Raw genomic sequence first — 19,946 nt, 5'->3', positions numbered from 1 at the left:
ATCTAGATAAACAGAAAGAAATTTGTAAAAAAAAACAAAACAGACTAACCTTACAAGAAATATCAAAGGGTGTTCTTCAGACAGAAAACCAACAGCAAACAACAACCTGAGGTTAACACACATGACAGCAACACCCAGAAGTATCTAAAGTCAGAGATAGAGGTATCTAGAGTAAGACAAACATGTAAGATTAAAAATAGGAAACCAGATATAGCAATGTGTAGCAAAGATAATTACAAAGTTAAAATGAGTTACAGAACTTCCAAATGGAGAGAAAGTAAAGTACAGTTAAATTGTTTGAAGGGTAAGCCAAGACACAATAATTGTGAAGTTGGCAAAAAATAATGCAATCAGGGGAAGTGCTAGAGGCAACAGAAGTTAATACTCTTATATATACACTCTTGCAATAATGGTGATCAATGGTGATCCTAAATATATGTGGGTCTGACAGAGAAGATTTGTACAGAGGTATTCATCTCTGTTACAGCCATAGATGTGGTGGAGCATACAGGGGCAGTTATAAGTTCTTTTTTTTCTTTTTAATCATCCCATTAGGGGCTCATATAACTCTTATCACAATCCACACATGCATCAACCATGTAAAGCACACCCGCACATTCATTGCCCCCACCACTCTCAACACACCCGCTCTCCACCTACGCCCCTGGCATCAGGCTCTCACCTCCTCCCCTCCCTCCCCACTCCCCCCTCCTCCACGAACCCCTGACAATCTATAAATTATTATTTTGTCATACCCTGCCCCGTCCGACGTCTCCCCCCACTCACCCCTCCGCTGTCCATCCCCAGGGAGGAGGTCACATGCAGATCCCAGTAATCGGTTCCCCCTTTCCAACCCACCATCCCTCCACCCTCCCAGTATAACCACTCACACCATGGGTCCCAAAGGGATCAACCGCTCTGGATTCCCTGTGTTTCCAGCTCTCATCCGCACCACTGTACATCCTCTGGTCCAGCCAGATCTCAGCGGACTCGTTGTTAGACATAATCAAGCACCTTGGCCATAGTCCGTGGCATAGCACAGTCTACAATGTTCTACATCCTACTCTGGTAAATAGTTAGAGCTTAAAAGTTTGTGAAAGATCATCTAAGGTGCAACTATTAGTCCCTCCCTGACCAGAGAAATAGAAACTAATGAAGATGGAAGAGATATAAAAAGATTGGCCCAATGAACTAATGGCCCATGCCCATGCCCATGACCCTGAGACAAGTACTCAATATAGCCCAGCTACCATTGCCAACTGTTCTGAAAAGAATCACATTAGAAGGTTCTAGATAGAGTAGGAAGAAAATGTGGAACAAAACTCAAAACCACACACACACACACACACACACACACACACACCAACCAACCAAGCAAAAAAAAAACCCCAAAAATGTCACTTAATTATTGGCTGTATATAGAGATAGATTGGGGGAGCCCCTGAGACTATGGCCCTTGGTCACCTGTCAAGTCTGGAAGTGAACTCTCCCCAGGACCCAATTTCCAACCAAATAATAGTCAGGCCTATAAGGGGAGCAGTAGCACTAATGAGGTAGGTACACTTTTAAATAATCAGACAACTGAGCTAAAAGAGGAGAGATCTACCCAAGACAGAGCTCAGATGGGCCAGTAAAGAAAGAGCAATGGAAAAAGGAAATACAGGAAGAAAGTGGGCTAAGTGATGCTACATTGGTTGAAAGTGATATGGAAAACATAAGAATGGCTTTGAGAGAAAGATGGGACTTTCTACTCCCATAGAGAATCGCAGTCTCAGAAACCCACAGGGACAGTTCTACCCTGTCCTATAGTGCTGTTATGAGTCAGCATGGACTCAATGGTGTTGAGTTTTGGTGAGAAGTCTAGTTTAATGTAAAACTGCTGATATGCTTTCTAAAACTCCAGTCAATTCACAATTTAAAAGTTTTTGAAAAATTAAGTTTTTCTGAAAATGTGTATATTGCTATGACTTTTTCAGGAAAGAGCTTGCTGTTTAACTATAAGGAGTGTAGTTGGCTAACAAGATTCACCTCAGGATAGGCCCCTCTCATCCTGGGCATTCCAGGCAACGCCTGATTTAGGAGGGGTACAAGGGCCCAGCCATGTGGTCAGCTCCCTGGTGGGCACTTCCTGCCCTGGAGCTCCTCACTGGATTCCAGGCGGCTGTCAGGCCTGGATCGCAGTCTGGGCTCTCCCTGCACGTCCTGCTGCCTCCTCTGCCCTCCCACGGTGGTTTGATCTGCTTGCTGCCTGAGGCTCTCTCCCACAGCTGCCTTTCACAGCTGTCATGGTCCCACAGCCTCTTGCAGCCCTAACTCCAAAGAACCCAAACTGATGGACACAATTAAGGCTCAGGTCAGCTCCTTTTTCTTTTCCTTCCAAAGCTCCAAAAGTAATGAAGACATACCACAGTTACAAACATCACACTGTATTCAAACGTTTATACATTATAAAGCTTTTCCTGCTAAAAAATACAAAAGTTACTTATGCAGCCTGATTTTGGAGGTTTTAAATATGAAATGTGTGGCCTACAGGTGACCCTCTATACCCATAAACAAGCCCCTTCCAGATAGCACTCCTCCGGAAGCTTTCCAAAGTCATGTAGGCTAGACAGGGTGATCCCTTCTACATCTGTTTCATTCAACTTCATGAAACTTCGCCACCACTGGCGGGTGAGACAGACAGTTTGCACTCAATGACCAGCCTCATGGTGGATGGTTTGGACCAGCTGTGCCGCAGAAGGAAGGTCTGGGGATATGCTTCCATAAGACTAAGGCCAAGAAAGTCCCACTCGGTTAACACGGGAGGTCACCAGGAGCAGGAACTGACTCAACCATGGACTGGTTTTTGGTTTATTGTCATTAACTATTGACTATCTGCACCACCCATCTGCTTCCACCTCCCCCCTAGGTCAGGAGAAGGGAGATGGCCTGGCGCAGAGTAGGCACTCAATAAACACATTGAACCAATTATTGAATGACTGATGGAGGCATCTGTCCCCCAAAGGACCTATCTCCACAGCGTTCCTGCAGGTTTACAAAAGCTCCGAAAATGGTGGCACAGTGCCTCCTTTCAGTCTGCTGTGGGCATGAACACAAAGGACCAAAATGCTTGGACGTCCTATTAAAAGCCTTTCTTAAGCCTTGGGACTCAGAGGCACCAGCTAGCCACCCCTGACCCTCTGGGACAGGAGCCCTCATCAGTGGGGACAGAAGACACTATACGCATATGCCTCTTGTTCTGTTTCCCTCCAAATGGAGAAAGCGCCTTGGTGAGTGATGAAGACAAGATGCCCAGCAGCCCCTTCTATTGGCTGCAACCTGAGCTATTCCCAGAAAGGTGGCAAGGCAGGTGTCTGTGGCCAGATCACCAGCCAGGGACCCTGGGTTTGCTGGAGCTCCAAGGGCTGGCACCAAACTTTGCCGGGAGTTGTGAGCGAGACAAGGGTTTGGGCTTCTCTTGACCCAGGTCCTGGGAGAAATCCTCCAGGGACGAGATCTCCAAGTCACTCTCATCTTCTGGAGGCTACGGGAGGGAAAGAGAAGAAAATGAATGGTTCCTTGTCCCAGCCCCAAATCGAAAGCAGAATGGAGGGGTGTACCCAAGCCTCCCATCCCTACCTGAGGCTTCCGTACTGATGGGGCAGCTCTCTGTGGCCCTGAGTTAGGCACCAAGAACAGATTCACACCCCCAGCTGGCTTCTTGGCTGGAGCCGCGAGCTGCTTCTCCAAGTTCTTGGCCAAGGACTGCACCAGTGTACCTGGAAAATCAACAAGTGGCCGTATCAGCTGGAAAAGCTGGAGAATGGCGGCTCCATCCACGTGGATCGGGTCAAGGCTCTGGTGTGGCTATAGAGAACATGGAGAAGGGTCAGGAGGAAGAAGGTGGGGGTGACCCCAAAGAAGAAAGGCCATGAAGGACATCCCTTTGCAAAAGGGCCGCGGGGAGGAGTTGAGTCAGTCAGGGTGCAGTGTAGCAATGATGAAACATACAATTTTCCTCTAGTTCTTGACTGCTTCTTCCCCCCCACTATCATGATCCCAATTCTACCTTACAATACAGCTGGACCGGAGGATACACACTGGCACAGATAGGAACTGTAAATACAGGGAATCCAGGACAGATGAACCCCTCAGGACCAGTGGTGACAGTGGACATATGGGGAGGGTGGAGGGAAGGTGAGGGAGAAAGGGGGAGCAGATTACAAGGATCTACATATAACCTCCTCCCTGGGGGGCGGACAGCAGAGAAGTGGGTGAAGGGAGATGTCAGACTATATAAGATGTGACAAAATAATATTAATTTATAAATTATCAAGGGTTCATGGAGGAGGGGGAAGTAGGGAGGGAGGGGAAAAATGAGGAGCTGATACCAAGGGCTCAAGTAGAAAGCAAATGTTTTGAGAATGATGATGGCAACTTGCAAATGTACAAAAGTGCTTGATACAATGGATAGATGTATGGAGTTGTATGAGCCCCAATAAAATGATTTTTTAAAGGCACAGAGCCCCAATAAAATGATTTTTTTTAAAGGCATAGGCCAACAGGAGTTTGGTGCAAAGCAGTTGTGACTAGTCTGAAAATGTCACTGTGTAGAACAAGCCACTGGCTAGTAATGGAGGAAAAGAAAGTGGCTCTTCCCATTCAGCAGGAAGAAAGGGACCTCGGCTTTGGTGGCGACACAGCCGGACGACATGCCTCCTTCAATGGCTTCACACAGAAACAAGAAGCATCGTCACAGATGTAAATCAGCACACACAGCTGCGGGCAGGGCAGAGGCTCTCCAGAGAACTGTGCAGGACGAGAGACTGAGCAGTGACGTGGATGATCGATGTGGCGGACCAGCGTGGCGTCCACACCCAGGGCTGCTCCGCCAGCAGGCAATGCACAGCAACCTCCCAGGAGTCAAATGTCTGAGGGGCTGACTCTCGGAGCTGCAACAGCCACAGGCCTTTACCCCTGTCAGAAATGTTTGTCAGGGGCTTGCTATGGACCGGGTTCATTACAGAAGAACACTGTGCTTCATCAAGTAGTTCAGCAGAAACCAGGGAAAGCCTCCATGGAATAGACACAATAGCTGCAACCAGAGATTCAAAGGCACCAACAATCGTGAGGATGGGGCAGGACCACACAATGATCCATTTGATGGCATACGGTCACCACCAATTGAACCCCGATTGAGAGCAACCAAAAACACCGCGGTCGGTACTGTGCTGCACAAAGACCTCGTTTTTCATCACGGACAGCAAGGGCCCTTGGTGAAGGACAAACAAGCCAACGGGTATCTGAGAACTTCTGGCTCCCAGTTCCGTGTCCTTCCTTACCCATCATCCCATCTGGCAGACCTCTGCTACTTCTCCAGAGATGCGGATCTGGTGCTCTCTGGTAGACCGAAAGGCTAGGGCTACACTGAGGGTATGGGGAAGCACCGCTAAGCTCCTAAGAGAAGGGATTGAATAGGTTACACTGGCCGAGGCTTAAATCTCAGCGCTTCCACTTCGTAACGTTGGAAACCCCAAACTCTCCCTCCGATGCACGTCCTTGAAATAAGCCCTGGCTGGAAACTGAAGACACGAAGCTACAGTCCACGAAAACTTTGAAAGAATTGTAGCCGGCCCAGCTGTTTTATAAGAAAATTGCTCTCAACTAATCATTGTGAGACAGAAAACGGCAAATGTGACGGATATTTTCCACACGTGGATCTTACGTCTCGATGATGCCCTTTTTGTCGACAGGCTGACTGTTAGGGTTTGAACTGTGTCCCCCAGAAGGAGATGTTAAAGCCCTAGCGCGGGAGCCTGAGCGTGAGGCCCTCGGGGGAGACAGGGTCGTTGCAGACGGAGTCTGTTCAGCTGAGGTCACTGGGGCAAGCTCGTCTGCTCACAGCCGGTGCCCTCAAAAGAAGAAAAGGCATTCAGGGAAGGTGTCCTGTGACAACAGAAGCAGAGACTGGAATTGGTGGCCACAACACAAGAGTGCCCAGAGCCACGGGGAGCTGAAAGGAACAAGGGAGAAAGAAGCGCCCTCCAGAGAGCATGACCCTGCCACCAGCCTGAACCCAGCTTCCAGAACGGAGAGAGAACGCACCTGCGCTGTGGCTAGTCCCCACGTTTGTGGAGCTGAGCTGTATAGGGCAGCTGGAGGAACCTCACAGCCACTCTGCCTCCAGGGGCGAGCAGCTTTCCCGTGATCACACAGGGACGGCTATGGCCCCAAGACTCCAGAGTGCAGACAGGCCGTCTGTGACCTTCTGTGGCTGCCACCCTCCACATCTCAAGGCTAGCTGGGAAAATTCACTTCTTACCCCACCTTGCTGTAGTATTAAGCATATTACTGCTACTCTGCTCTATTTGTCAAAACGGTGTGTGTCTAAGTAAGGTTGTAACCTAAGTCTCCGCTTACCGTGGTGAGCTCAACCGCCCAGCTAGTGTTAATGAGCCTACGCAGCCTGAAGGACCATGCCCGTATTCTGAAACTTGGGAATGTGCCTATAGGCCAACATGTTTTTAACAAGTAAAAACGAAGACGACTCCAACACAGGCATTTCAAACGCTTACTGCAGAATCACAACAGTGTGCCGGGCACTTGTTCTGTGAGCTTGACCGTCACAGAGCATCTGGGAGGTGTCGTTCCTCCCATGCCAGGGTGTAAGTGGTACACACTCACCACAGGGGGGCAGTGAGGAGCACATGGCGGATGCATGCAAAGGGAGAGACGTGCTCAGCTTGGGGAGCACCCGGGAATGACACCGAAAATCAGGAACTCAAACCAGTTGCCATCCCATTCCATCCAAAGCAACCCCCAGGGCACCACAAGCCCAGGGTGCCCGAGGGTTTTCGTGGCTAGCCTTTCAGAAGTAGATCACCAGGCTTTGCCAACTCAGTCCCAAGCACAAGTATAGTCAGGGTCTGAGTTTGGGGAGGGTGGGCCTTCAGGATACAGTTTCCTCTGGTCTATCTTTAACCAAAGACCGTACGTTTGCATTACAGGGGCTTTGCCGTTACTAGAGCAAGAATCTGACCGTTTCTGGCCTAGTGTTTATTCTCTATTGCCAAGAACTTGGAGAAGAGAGTAAGGGACCTCTTTGCCACTTCCAACAGTCTGACAGTGCAATGACAAAGCACAAGAACAAAAATAAACCTCACTCACACTCTGTCTCCTACTTCCTCTGCTAGCCCAAGAAAATAGTGGATGGCTTATAAAAAATAGATAGTTGCCGCCATCTAGTTGATTCTGGCTCATGGCAACCCTACCAAGCAGAGTAGAGCTGCCCCTTGGGGTTTTCAAGGCTGTAATCTATCTGAAGATACACACAGAGGAGCCCTGGTGGCGTAGTGGTTAATGCACTGGGTTGCTAAGTGCAAAGTCAGCAGTTAGAAACCACCAGCGGCTCCAAGGGAGAAAGACGGGCCTTTCCACTCCTGTAAAGAGTTACAGTCTCGGATACACCCAGGAGTTCTACCCTGTCCTGGGGGGCGGGGGCACTGTGAGTCAGAATGGACATGACGGCGCTGCGTTGGGGCTTGTTTGGCCTTGGTTACTTTGCAGGGAGGGGAGTCTTTTGGAAGCAGACTGCCCCATCGCTCTCCCATGGGCAGCAGTTGCGCTCAAAGTGCAGACATGAGGTCAGCAGCTGAGCGCTTCACCTCTGTGCCACCAGCGCTCCTTACACCTGATGCAAAGAGGCGCATTCCAAGTCAAAAGAGAAAGATGCCAAGTCAGAATGCTCACAGGACAGTGAAGGCTGTTCCCAAGCCTGCGGACCCCAGCCCAGCGCCACAGTGCACTCACCCGAGGAGGTCAGCCCACCGGAACCCTTGGCAGGAGGCTGGCCGGTTCCCTCTGAGCTCTCCGTGTCAGACCAGTCCCAGTCATCATCCGGTCGGGACCCCATCCCGGAAGGAACCTTCAGCTGCGGAAGGGCCATGCGTTGTGCAGCGTCCCCCTCTGAGTCTTCTTCAGAACTGAATGGGGGTGTGCTGAGACATGGAATGGAAGAAGAAGAATCGGGGGTACACGTATCAGAGAGAAAAGTCCTAGGCAAACTTCACCATTCAGTGACACTAGTTTGACCTGCCAAGAGCCAGCCCTGCCTCCTCACCTGGGCCCAGTCAACAGCCGGGAGCCACCTGAAGAATGGCCATCACACCAGCTTCTCCCTTCAGAAGATGGGGCTCAGAGGGGACATCCCTGCCTCCTGGGGACCCAGCCCTTCCAGTGGGGTGACTAAGGTGTAGGGAGAACATGGGTCAAGGGAGGGAAGGTGTGGTGGTTAATTATGTTTGTCAACTTGACTAGATGGCTGCAACCCAGGATCTTGTCCGACACTAGTTGATATACCACAATTTAATCTCCGGTAATATGAGCCCTTCCCATAATGCAAGCTAATGAAATGACCTTACAGGATGCAGTCTCATGCAATGTAATCAGTCAGTCAGTCTTTTGAAAAGAGTTTCCTCAGGACGTGCTCTGCTTCTAGACCGTAAACAGGTATTTTCAAGATGGTCTCTTCCCCTCTGCCCCGCCCTCTCTTCCTCCTGCCCACTCCCTTCTTTTTCCCTTTCTCTCCCTCACTCTCTCCTGGGCTGAGAATCAAGCACCCCAGTCTCTTCTCCGGAGAGTTAGTCAGACCTCTAGCAACCCCTTCATGGGTCTCGTGCCCGCCTGTTTCTCCCCCCGCCCCCTCCCACCGTAAAAGCCTGTGGGGAGGCCAGAGCCAGGCTGTTTGAGGCCCAGAACTCCACCAGGGACATGGTGAGAGGGCAGATTCCGGACTTACCTCAGTCCAGGCCCCGGGGAAGCAGGGTGGCTGGCAGGGCCCCGCACTCTGGGGTGGGGTGTAGGGGTGGACACCTGTGTCAGGCTAGGGCCACGGCTGTCGTGGTGCTTCAGGGTCCCCGTGAGCTCTGCTAGTTTGGAAGTTGTTGCCCCATGCAGGGTCCTGGGCTTTGGCTGGGCTTCTCTGGTGAACAGTGGGCTCTGCTGGCTTCTGCCTGGAAACAAAGAGGAATGACTTTCAGAATGACTCCCAAGCTGAACTAAATGTAGCAAGAGGGCCCAACCCTGGAAACGGAAAGAGCAAGTCACTCTCAAGCAGACAGGCCACAGCCGGTTTATTCATTATCCTCCAGCCCAGAGGCCCGCGGAGCGAGGTGGGTGGCTCCAGGGTCATGTCATTATCAGGAGATGCACAGGAGCCAGCCCAGCTCAGGGGAGCCCAGGAGTTCTGCAGCTCACCCCCAAGCTGTGCTAGAAGCTGCCCTTGCCCAGCAGGCCATCTCCCCATCTCTGCCCTCCAGAGCACCGCCACTGTGGGGAGGCTGCGCAGGAGGGCCCGGCTGCCACCAGAGGTCGCCACAGAGCCACATGGCCTTCAAGGTCCACACACGGCTGCTCGTCAATGTTGCCTGTGGCCAGCCGGACCAGAGCTGCGCAGTTACACACAGCCTCTCTTTACATTCCTCACTGCATCAAGCCAGGGTAGGCACTCTATGGAAAGGGAAGAGGAGAGCAGAGAGTCAGAATAAGGCCTATTCCACAAGACTCAGCAGTGTGGACTCCGCCACAATATGGAAAATGCATTTTGTCCTGTCGGTCAAGGTCAAAAACATTTGGCATGTGCTGCCTTCCGAAAAGCATTTACTCAGAAGCAGACCTCAGCGCATCTTTGGATGCTAATATGACGTTCCAAAAGATTACAGACTTGTCCAAGAGTCTGTGGAAAATGCCTTGTTGAACACACACACACACACACACACACACACGAGTCTATGGAAACAAGCGTCTGGTCCCTGCTTTTGCTACTCAATGGCCTTGCTCCTGAACAAGGGAAGTGGCACCGTCTGAAGAGAGAGGAGAGAACTTCAGAACAGCACAAGTCGGTCCTGACGCAGTGTCCGCCTCACGCCTCAGGGCGCCTGAGAAAGGGTCAACACAGCAGGTCAAGGGAGACAAACAAACGGGGGGCCTCTCCCCATCTGCTTTCTGAACATAGGACAAGGGTTGGTGGGGTGGGGAACTGACTCTATAAAGAGCAAGACCCTTTCATTTCTCCTGGAAACAGAATCAGGGCATTTCCACTCATCGTGCCCAAGCCCCTGGTCCCTCCCTCCTCTCAGCTCCCACCAACCCTGTGCTTGGCTCCATCAAAGATCTGACTAGTTTCTCAGTGGAGAGGATGGTCCTGGCACGTCAGGCCTGTATGAGTGAGTGACTGACTGAAGGTACGTTAAAGCAAATGAACAGAGAAATGCACACTCACATTGAAGTGTGACAGACAAGTTAGTGACCAAGTCAAGTACCCATGAAATGGAAGAATTCTCCCTGAAATGTCCACGTAAGACCAAGAAGTGTCCTGATATCAGAGATTTCAAGGCTAGAAGTTTAAACTACATGGGACGGGGTTCCCCAGAACATCAACACAATTTTTACAACATTCTTATACCAACTGTACAGTTACCTATGCAATATTTTTAGATAAAATGACATCATCTTTAAATATGAGCTACCTTATTTATATTTTTCCCAAGGAGTAATTTCTAGGAGACATTAGTCAAGACACAGGGCCACTATGTTAGTCATGTGTTTTCTGATGAAGAAATTAAAGGTCAAAGTCACGAAGAAAAATAAAGATAAAAAATATTGGTCCCTGTACCAGTTGAAATCCTCTCATATCGCCGGAGGTATGTGGACCACCTTCTGGAGAATTCCTTTGTGTGAAGAGCCCAGGTTAAGTCTGCCTAGCCCTGAGGTGAAAATCGAACTGAGCCCCTCCAGCAGCTCGTGGCCCTGCCTGAGAGGGCGGGCTGCTATCTCCACAGGGGATCCGGGGCGCCTCCAGAAACAGTGTTCCACACGTGTCCAGGAGGGCTGACACTCCGTGGTCCTCACTCCCAGGTGCCAGCCCTCCACAAGAACCACAGGGGCAGAGACAAGTGGCGAAGCAGCAGCTGTGACCAGGCCCAGGACCCCCAAGCCTGAGGTCAGAGGAGACAGAACCGGACCTGCCTCTCATAGCCTCCCCGTGGCTCCGGGAGCAGGACTGTCTGTGCGCTGAGGGAATTTCCCTGTGATTTATGTGAGGGGCTTCAACACGGGTATGGGCAGCTTCTATTAACTTTTCATTCCATTTTTACACCAACTTTTTGGGAGCCCCTCTTATATGCTTCCTCTGGCAGACTCGGTACGCCCAGGATCTGGCCCATCCTCCCGGCGGCGCTGACACGTCTGGCGCACAGGCTGCTCTCTGTGGGACAGGAGCTCGGCGTGTGGCCGGAGCAGGGCAAGCAGCCCAAGACGGAAACTTGTCCGTCTGAGTAGAGCAAGTGTGGCCCTGGGTTTCCTTGCAGTAAGGGACGCTGAGCACATGGCTCACCCCTCATTGCACTTCCCTGGCCGCCTGGACTTTCAGAACAAAGTCCCTGGAGGGCGGCAGGGATCACCCCTCCTCCCAAGCACACACGCTTTGGTGGGAACTGGACACAGCCCCCAAGCAGCCAGCCCTCTCCCAGCTCACCTGTGAGCTCGCCATCTGGCTGGGCCCCCACGGCCCCCATCTTCTGTCTCTCCTTCACTCTGCTGGACGTTTCCTTGACGAGCTTTTCCCTTAGGCTCGGGAACTCGGAGAACCTTGCAGCCTTCTGCTCCCGCTGGGCTCTGAGGAGCGTGTGCAGATGTCTGAGCGTCTGGGCGGGGATCCCCTTTGCACCCTCAAAGAGACAGATGTCCGACTTTGGAGAGGGCCCCCCTTCTCCTCCTGCCCCCGAGCTCCCCAAGCCGGGGGGCTGCAATGTATTTGTATCGTCCCGTCCCCATTACAGTATAAACCACTTAGAGGGGACCTGCTTCGTGGCTGCCACCACCAACACCCACTGTCTGCTCTCATACGTGTCCCCAGGTACCACCCCAGGCCAGGCACAGCTGACAGTGGTTGAAGAAATAAATTGCAAAAGACAAGAGCCAGGTACCCTCCTAAGACCTACTGAAAGTCTCCTGGGCTTGGACATCTGTTCATCCATGGGTCTTGGGAAGCCAAATCCAAGAGGAAGATTTAACCAAGTTTAGAAAGAAATGTTTTAATCTGGTCTGAACATAGGGCCAAATTTAGGGTAAGCAGCCAAAGACAAATCCATGAACATCATTACTAAATTAAATCTAGGTGCTAAATCTAGATTTCCTCCTACTCTTACTCTATAAGAAGAGTATTTTCAATAATGTGCTGCTTAGCTGCTTTAATAACAAGGTCTATCTTTACTTACTAATGCATGACTGCTTTCACAAAACCATGCATATTCTGGTTACACACAAGCACACGGGCGCGAGGCATCCCAGGCAGGGCCTGCCGCATTTGCAGCCACCAAAGCAAAGGGTCGCTGTAGCCGATGTGGCCGTGACAGCCCAGAGTTGATCACTTCATCCAAGCGGGACCCACCACCCATCGATGGAGCTAATGAAGTTCCCTTTGTAGGGAAATTTCATTAGAGAAGCCAAAGTAAGTGACCAGTGAGCGGTGTGTGCCGAGAGGTCAGGCTGCAGGGGCCGGGTTGGCCATGGGGGGCAGGGAAAGAGCGAGCTGCCGCTGAGAGCTGCGGAGCAGCTGCCTGGGTTCCTACTCCTGGACACCCAAGGAGCTGAGACAAGAACACACAAGATGCACAAGCTTCTGATGCAAAGGCCATCAGCGCTTGTCCAGCAAAGAGCCCGTCATGTCTGAATGGTGGGGACCAGCCCTGTAGAGAGCGGTCCTGGGACTTACCCTCCGGATCCCCATGCTTGCCAGTTTCTCTTCCAGGGTGTCCTCCAGGATTGGCCTGAACTGTTTTAGCAAGCTGGGGGTTAGCCTCGGTGCTGCCAGCGCCCTCTGCTGTCCATCTTGGGAGTTCTCCCGCTCTGCGACACAAGTCAATCACTGAGGTCAGCTGGGCAGCTGACAGACACCTCCATTACCGAAGACCCTCTGCACCCACCCAGCCCTCACTTGGCCCAGGATTCAGTCTCTGGCCTGTGAGCTATGCCTGAGTGCCCATCCCTGGGTCAGAAACTGGGGCATGTTTGCTCCGGGGTGCCACTGTCCGAGACCCCTCACCTCTAATCAGAATTCTCTTCCTCGGCCAGTCTGGACCACCAGGATTCAGGCTGAGTCCAGCTGTGGGTTCACTCGGGGCTCCCAGGCTTGTGACTTGAGCTTCGGGTTCTAACTAACAGTCAAGACTGAGACCCACTTGTTCTATGGCCACGATTCTCCAAACTCGGAACGAGCTTCACCACCACTCAGCGCCTTGCTGTCGGGAGTGTCCCATGGAAAACATTGCCCACGGCCATTGGTTTTAACCCTCTGACTGAAGCCTCACAGTTGTCCGTGGAAACTGCAATGTCGAATAGAAAGGGCCTGCTGGTGCACCTCTCAGGTGGAGCTCAGGGCACGTGCCATACCTGCCACACCCTAGCCCAGTGGTTCTCAACCTTGCTCATGCCGCTACCCTTTCATGCAGTTCCTCATGTTGTGGTGACCCCTCAACCATAGAATTATTTTCACTGCTGTAATTTTGCTACTGTTATGAATCGGGCGACCCTTGTGAAAAGGTCGTTCAACTCCCAAAGGGGTCGCGACCCACAGGTTGAGAACCACTGCCCTAGATGCCCCTCAGCTTGCTACTGGTGCAGACTCACAGGCTCCATTCTAAAGCTGCTGAACCAGTGCTTTAGGACCAGGGCCTAGCAATCAGTATTCTACCTTACAGGTAGTTCAGATGATGGCTCGGGTTTGCACACGGCCATGGGTCCCGCCTCAGGTGCACATTGAAATCACCTGGGGAGCTTTAAATTCTACAGCTGTCTGGCCCCAACCCCAGATGCCCTGAGGTAATCTATCTGAGGCATGCTAGAGAGTCTAGCAGTGGGCCCAACCCTGACTGGGGATCAGAATCCCTCAGAGGGCTTGTTAAGATAAGTTAACAGGCCACACCCCCCGAGGTTTTTATTCCGCTGGTGTGGGTCAGTCTGAGAATTGTGAAACCCAGCCAGCTGGTCGGGGCTGAACTTTTAGCACCACTGTCGGGGAAGATCGACAGAAAGATGAGGCCGCCAGCTCCTGTAAAGACTTACAGCCTCAGAAACCTTATATGGGCTCACTAGGAGCCCCAGTGGTATAATGGTTAAGTATTGGGCTGTGATACACATGGTAAGCAGTTCAACTCCACCGGCATCTCCGTAAAAGACTGGGTTTTCTAGACTGGGTTTTCTACTCCCCAAAACAGTTGCAGTCTTGGAAACTCCCAGGGAGTTGCTATGAGTCACGGACTTGACTCAACGGCAGTGAGAGTCTCACTGGAGCAGGGGTCAGAGTGAACTCCAGGGTCATGGGGTTGGGGGTTGGTGAAGGAAGACGTAGACATGAGCCCCCACAGGACGGTGCAATGAGTGCGTGAAACTAGAAGAGAGCCCCAGCTGGGGTCCCCCGACTCTCCGTCCTCAACCTCTCTGGCTGTGGGGCATCCCACTTGTGGACCTGTGTTACTTGCTAAAGCCCTTCCCCCAAGTGGGGCAACTCTAAGTCTGAGGGCTATCACCCAACTGGACGGTAAGTGCACCGGAAGAGTTTACCATTTAAAGGTAAGGGCAAGGGGGCGGGGTACCCGGCATGAGAAGGAGTGGCGTATTGTCACCTGCTACGACATGGAGGAGCCTTAAAGACACTGAGCTCAGTCGGAGAAACCAGACCGTACACAGAGGCTTCAGAGAGTTCATGGGAAAAGGGAACTAATAACGACGGGATTTTCTCATGAACTTTTTGAAGCCTCAGTATTACATGATTCATATGAAATATCCAGACTAGGGAAATCTATAGAGAAATAAGGGGAATTAGAAGGTGCTTGGGGCTGAAGGGAAGTGGGAGGATAGAGGCGACAGCTCAGGGGTGCGGGGCTTTCTTTTTGAGGTGAGAGAAGGTTCTAAACTGACTGTGGTGGCGATTGCTCACATCTGTGACTCCAGATATGAAAACCATGGAGTGAGACAAGTCAAATGGGTGAAGTCGGCGGTATGTGAGCTACATCGCCATGAAAGCCATGACGGGGGCACAGGACTGGGCAACATTTCATTCTATGCTTACTCCTCGCTTGTCAACTATCTCACCATCCAAAGTGTGCGTTGATAACAACAGTAAAACAAATCTACTACCCAACCATTTCCCACATTAATGACCTACACCTAGTAGTAACAAGCGCTAAAGCACAAGGCAATGGTAACAGTGGCCGTGATGCTATGGTTATGTATCACCTTGGCTGGGTCATGATTCTCAGTGGTGGGGCAGTTTGATCATGATGCAATTTGGCAGTTCTGTGATGATGTAGTCATCCTCCACTTTTTGATCTGCTGTGGACATTCTCCATTTCTGCTAATTTTCCAATACAGTTTGACCTTCAGAATCTAACCACATCAGTAACAGAGGAGTGGGTGTATTATGCATAAGGTCTCAAAAATCAACTGGCCTGAAACTAACCACAATAGCAAAGCCGAGTTGAGAAAATAATGGGAAGTGAGAAACTGGAGCAAGGATAGAAAATATTTTGAGGAGTTTTACTGTGGAGAAGAACACCACCAATTGAATGGTCATTAGTGGGAGGAAAGAAGTCAGGCACTTTGAAGGCTGGAAAGACAGAAACATGTGGAGACAGAGATAGTGGGAGACTGGCTAAATTAATACTCGCTTATCTAGCCCATAGACAACTGCAAAGCCCCAGACAAAAATTAAGAAAGCTCTATAAAAAGGAACATGAGACAGGAAAAAAAAATAAAATAAAAAAATTTTTAAAAAGGAACATGAAGTTATTTCATGGATAAGTTGTTAAGAAAATAAATACCTATAAAAAATATATAAGGAGGCTTCAAAATTTTATGGAATTAAGATACAATGGAATTTTCCCAAGAAACTTTCTGAAGCCCCTCGTATGTGGAGAGTGTTCCCACTCGGGAAAGAAGAGGGCAGGGTGCCTGTGTTTGCACACAGCAGCCTGGAGCCTCATAGAAGCCGGCAACAGTGGAACGGCTCACTGGAGAGGAAACTGGAAGGTGGGGCAGGAGGGAGACCTGCCTCTCACTGTACAAGCTTTTCCACTACTGCCATTTTCCCAAGGCACATGGATGACCTTCTCAGAATATAAAGGGAAAAAATTATATATATAGTCAGTGGGGTGAGCGCTTTCTGAACTTTCCACGGGAGCATCTTTCCCTGACTGTCCCATAGCACCTGGTGCTCAGGAAGCATGTCTGTGGTTTTTACATCCCCTCTCAGCTTCTGAGGGAGACTCTGTGAAGAGAATCAGTCACTCAGTGGGATGAATAAAACCAGCAGGTACCCAGTGCCCCAAAGAGGGAGTAGGAGGGGATCTCTGGACATCCATGAAGCCCTGTGTGATCTTTCTGCAACACACTTGCCACAAAGAATAAAACAGTGAGAGCCATTTGTGGGCCAACACCACCAGCTCTCTTCCTCTGTCTGGAGAGCACCAGGTGAGAGACGGTGGGAGAGGCACGGGCTGTGACTCAAACATTACTCTGAACCCCAGCTCTTCCACTTACTAGCTGTGTAACTCTGGATAAGTCACTAAACCTCTCTGAGCATGGCTTTCCCCATCAGTGCACCAGCAGATTGCATGCAAGTACTTGCGGGTGAAATACCTGACATCGACGAGGTGCTCAAGAAATATTTATTCTGTATCCTTAACTCCCTCCAAGCCAGCTTCAAGCATCAGAAAGAATTGAGGACAGACCAGCTAAACCATGACAGTAGCTGCACTGGGCATGCAGGTAAGAAAAGGAGGGCCCACCTTCCTCAAGAGAGTCTTCCTCTGTGTCTCCAGCCGTTGGCCCTTGGAAGGTCCCTGGGGAGATAAGGAAGAGTTCATGGTCCCAGTGCCCTGTGTCCCATCCCCGACTTAAAGAAAAGTGCAGCAGACTCCGTGAACGTGGGCACCAGAAAGGGCAGCCCTCCCGGCGTTTCATCTTTACTGGAGACGCAGATGATCGGAGGCAGAGCTCCCGGTCCAGCTGTCTCTCAGCAGCAGGTGTGAGAAGGCAAGTTCTTGAGCATCTCTCAGCCTCGGTTTCTACCTCCAGGAAAACAGCAATAGTGCCCGCCCCACAGTAACTCAAGGAGACAGTCAATGTATGACACGATGGATCCGAATCACTAGGAAGGACTCAGTAGCACTCAGGAAAGTGGGGGTCCAGGGACTGGCTGTAAGACTGAATTTCGAGCCCCAAGGCAGGGGTTGGGAGAGAAGTGTGGGTTTGGAAGAAAAGGTTAAAAAAAAAGACAGGACAGGGCATTAGGGGTGGAGTGTGGAGTGACAGGCTCCAGCAGGGGATGGCCAGGACCCTCCCGGCAGAAACAGCCCACGGTGGGTTACTGTGTACCTTTGGGTACCCAACACTGCATGTCTCCCAGCCCTCCTCCCCACCCCAACATCGAGGACTCAAGAAGAGGCAAAGTGCACATGCCAAACTGGCCCCATCCACATGGATGTGGGTCCAACGTGCTGGTCAACCCAGAGGCCTGAGCCACAGGCCTGGCGAATTAGAAAGAGCCTGCTCTATCAATCACCCAGGGCCAATCCTCACCCCTCCCTATCTTCACCACGGCCCTACCAGCAGATAAGTCTGGCTCTGGGCAAGGTCTTCAGGGCAAAGGCAGGCTGCAGACCTGGCTACCCCAGAAGTTAGTGTCTTCTCTCCCCAGCTGGGGAGTCAGGCACCACCTGCCCCAGAGTCTCTTGTCACCAGTCCTCCATCAGCCAAGGAAAAGAGGGGGAGAGAGCCCAAGAGAACTGCCAAGGCCGTTAGAAAACTCCTACGCAGACTTACCATCCACCTTCCTGAGCGACAAGGTCTGGATCTGCAGAGAGAGGGCGGGACAGAGCAGGTTACAGGCAGCAGGGGTCCCTGGCGGACTCTGCTCTGCCAAGCACAATGGCAAAGGACAGCCAGTTTCCATGCGACCCATTGTACGCCATCCAAACCTCCACGTGCCTCCTGCTGGCCACGGGTGAGAAGAGGCAGCACTGAGGCTAGACACTGGCAATCAGGAGGGAGCCACCTCCATTTTCCTCCAGCACAGAGAGCAGAACGCCCCCCTCCAGAGAGAGGGTGTAGCTCTCAGGGTGGAAGCGCCACGCTGTCTAGTACACAAGTGCCACTCATATTCATGGGAAACAGCCTCGGCACGGCAGAGGCTCCCCTCTCTCTGAGCTCAGTGCTCCCCCATAGGGAAGCGGGTGGCAGGACGTAGACCTTTACTAAATTGTGGCTCAATCTCCCTTTTCCAGGCATCTCCCCTTCCTTCCTCCTTCCACATGGTTAGCAGAGGCAGCCGCTTCAAACATGACCTCACCCCTGCTCCACCGCGGGTGGCCGACACCTGAGTTAAGACCCTAAGACTAGTGATATCTACATTCAACAGCCGCTGGCAGCCAAGCACTCTTTTCTCTTGCCTTTTGGGGTTTGCTGTTTGTTTTGTCACATGGAGCAGATAAGGAGAGGGAGCTAATCTGCAGAGCAGAAGAAGGACGCACAGTGGAATAGAGAGAGCAAGGACCAAGGGAAAGAGCAGAGGAGAACTCCAGACTCCTTCATGCCTCTGGTTCCAGTTTATTCCTGGACTTTGCTGCTGCCCAGCCTTGAGCTCCGTGGGAGACCCCATACTCCTTCTTTCTTCTGATTAAGCAGGAGCTCCCTTTGGTAATTTACTGTGTCACATAACTGAAGCCCGACCGATCCAGCATCCACACGCACTGCTTCCTCCCCTGCTGGACACCACATTAAAGACTACAAAGTTAATTATTCACTTTCTCAGCTTTCCTTACAGCTAGAGTATCCGTTTAGCACCATTTTGACCAGTAAGATATAAACTAAAGTCTCAGGAAGGAGTCTCTTCATCAACTTCTTCCATCAAATATGGTTGTGAAGCTTGCTGCTAACAGACACTTGCTTTTCAACAAGGGGAAATCAAGCATGTGAAAACACAGTCCACAAAGTCTACATCCTACTTTGATGAGTAGCAACTGGTATTTTAAAAGCTCATGTAATTATTGTGCATTTCTTCTTGATATAATTGAACTCCTGAATTGTATGCTATGTGAATCATATGCCAAAAAAAACTGTTTTAAAAAAATAGAGAAAAGCTCATGAGAAGTCATCTAAGGTACAATTTATATGAGGTAGTACTGATGAAGAACACAGCTTTCCCCCTAGATCCTGGATGCTTCCTCCCCTCAACTACCATCATCCAAATTCTACCTTGCAGGACTGGATAGGGCAGAGGTTGTACACTGGTACATATGGGGGCTGGAGGCACAGGGAATCTAGGGTGGATGATACCTTCAGGACCAAGGGTGTGAGGGGCGATGCTGGGAGAGTGGAGGGTGAGTGGGTTGGAAAGGGGGAACTGATTACAAGGATCCACATGTGACCTCCTCCCTGGGAGAGGGACGGCAGAGAAGGGGGGGAAGGGAGACTCCGGATAGGGCAAGATATGACAAAATAACGATGTATAAATTACCAAGGGCACATGAGGGAGGGGGGACCGGGGAGGGAGGGGAAAAAAAAGAGGACCTGATGCTAAGGGCTTAAGTGGAGAGCAAATGCTTTGAGAATGATTGGGGCAGGGAATGTATGGATGTGCTTTATACAATTGATGTATGTATATGTATGGATTGTGATAAGAGTTGTATGAATCCCTAATAAAATGTAAAAAAACAAAAGAGGAGAAAATGATTAGGGCAAAGAATGTACAGATGTGCTTTATACAACTGATGTATGTATATGTATGGACTGTGATAGGAGTTGTATGAGCCCCTAATAAAAAGTTTAAAAAAATAATAAAAATAAAAGCTCATGTAATTATTGTGTATTTCTTCTTGATATAATTGAACTACTGAATTGTATGCTATGTG

The 19,946-nt window shown here is 50.6% G+C and overlaps 1 protein-coding gene across 2 annotated transcripts in view; it reads right to left on the bottom strand.

The window, feature by feature from the left end:
* Window positions 1–886: 886 nt before the first annotated feature.
* Window positions 887–19,946, bottom strand: part of DZIP1L (DAZ interacting zinc finger protein 1 like) — a 44,068-nt gene continuing 25,008 nt past the window's right edge. For both annotated transcript variants that reach the window (XM_075546870.1, XM_075546871.1), the window contains 8 exons: window positions 17,860–17,890; window positions 16,824–16,877; window positions 12,752–12,885; window positions 11,513–11,705; window positions 8,777–8,990; window positions 7,789–7,976; window positions 3,619–3,758; window positions 887–3,523 (listed from right to left, as the gene is read on the bottom strand). In XM_075546870.1, the coding sequence (XP_075402985.1) occupies window positions 3,365–3,523; window positions 3,619–3,758; window positions 7,789–7,976; window positions 8,777–8,990; window positions 11,513–11,705; window positions 12,752–12,885; window positions 16,824–16,877; window positions 17,860–17,890 (1,113 nt within the window). In that variant the 3' untranslated portion in view covers window positions 887–3,364. The remainder of the gene's footprint in view (window positions 3,524–3,618; window positions 3,759–7,788; window positions 7,977–8,776; window positions 8,991–11,512; window positions 11,706–12,751; window positions 12,886–16,823; window positions 16,878–17,859; window positions 17,891–19,946) is intronic.

The sequence above is a fragment of the Tenrec ecaudatus genome, chromosome 4, assembly GCF_050624435.1.
Source record: "Tenrec ecaudatus isolate mTenEca1 chromosome 4, mTenEca1.hap1, whole genome shotgun sequence".
NCBI lineage: Eukaryota > Metazoa > Chordata > Mammalia > Afrosoricida > Tenrecidae > Tenrec > Tenrec ecaudatus.
Note: the sequence above shows the minus strand (reverse complement) of the source record. Positions and strands in the feature narration are given on the sequence as shown.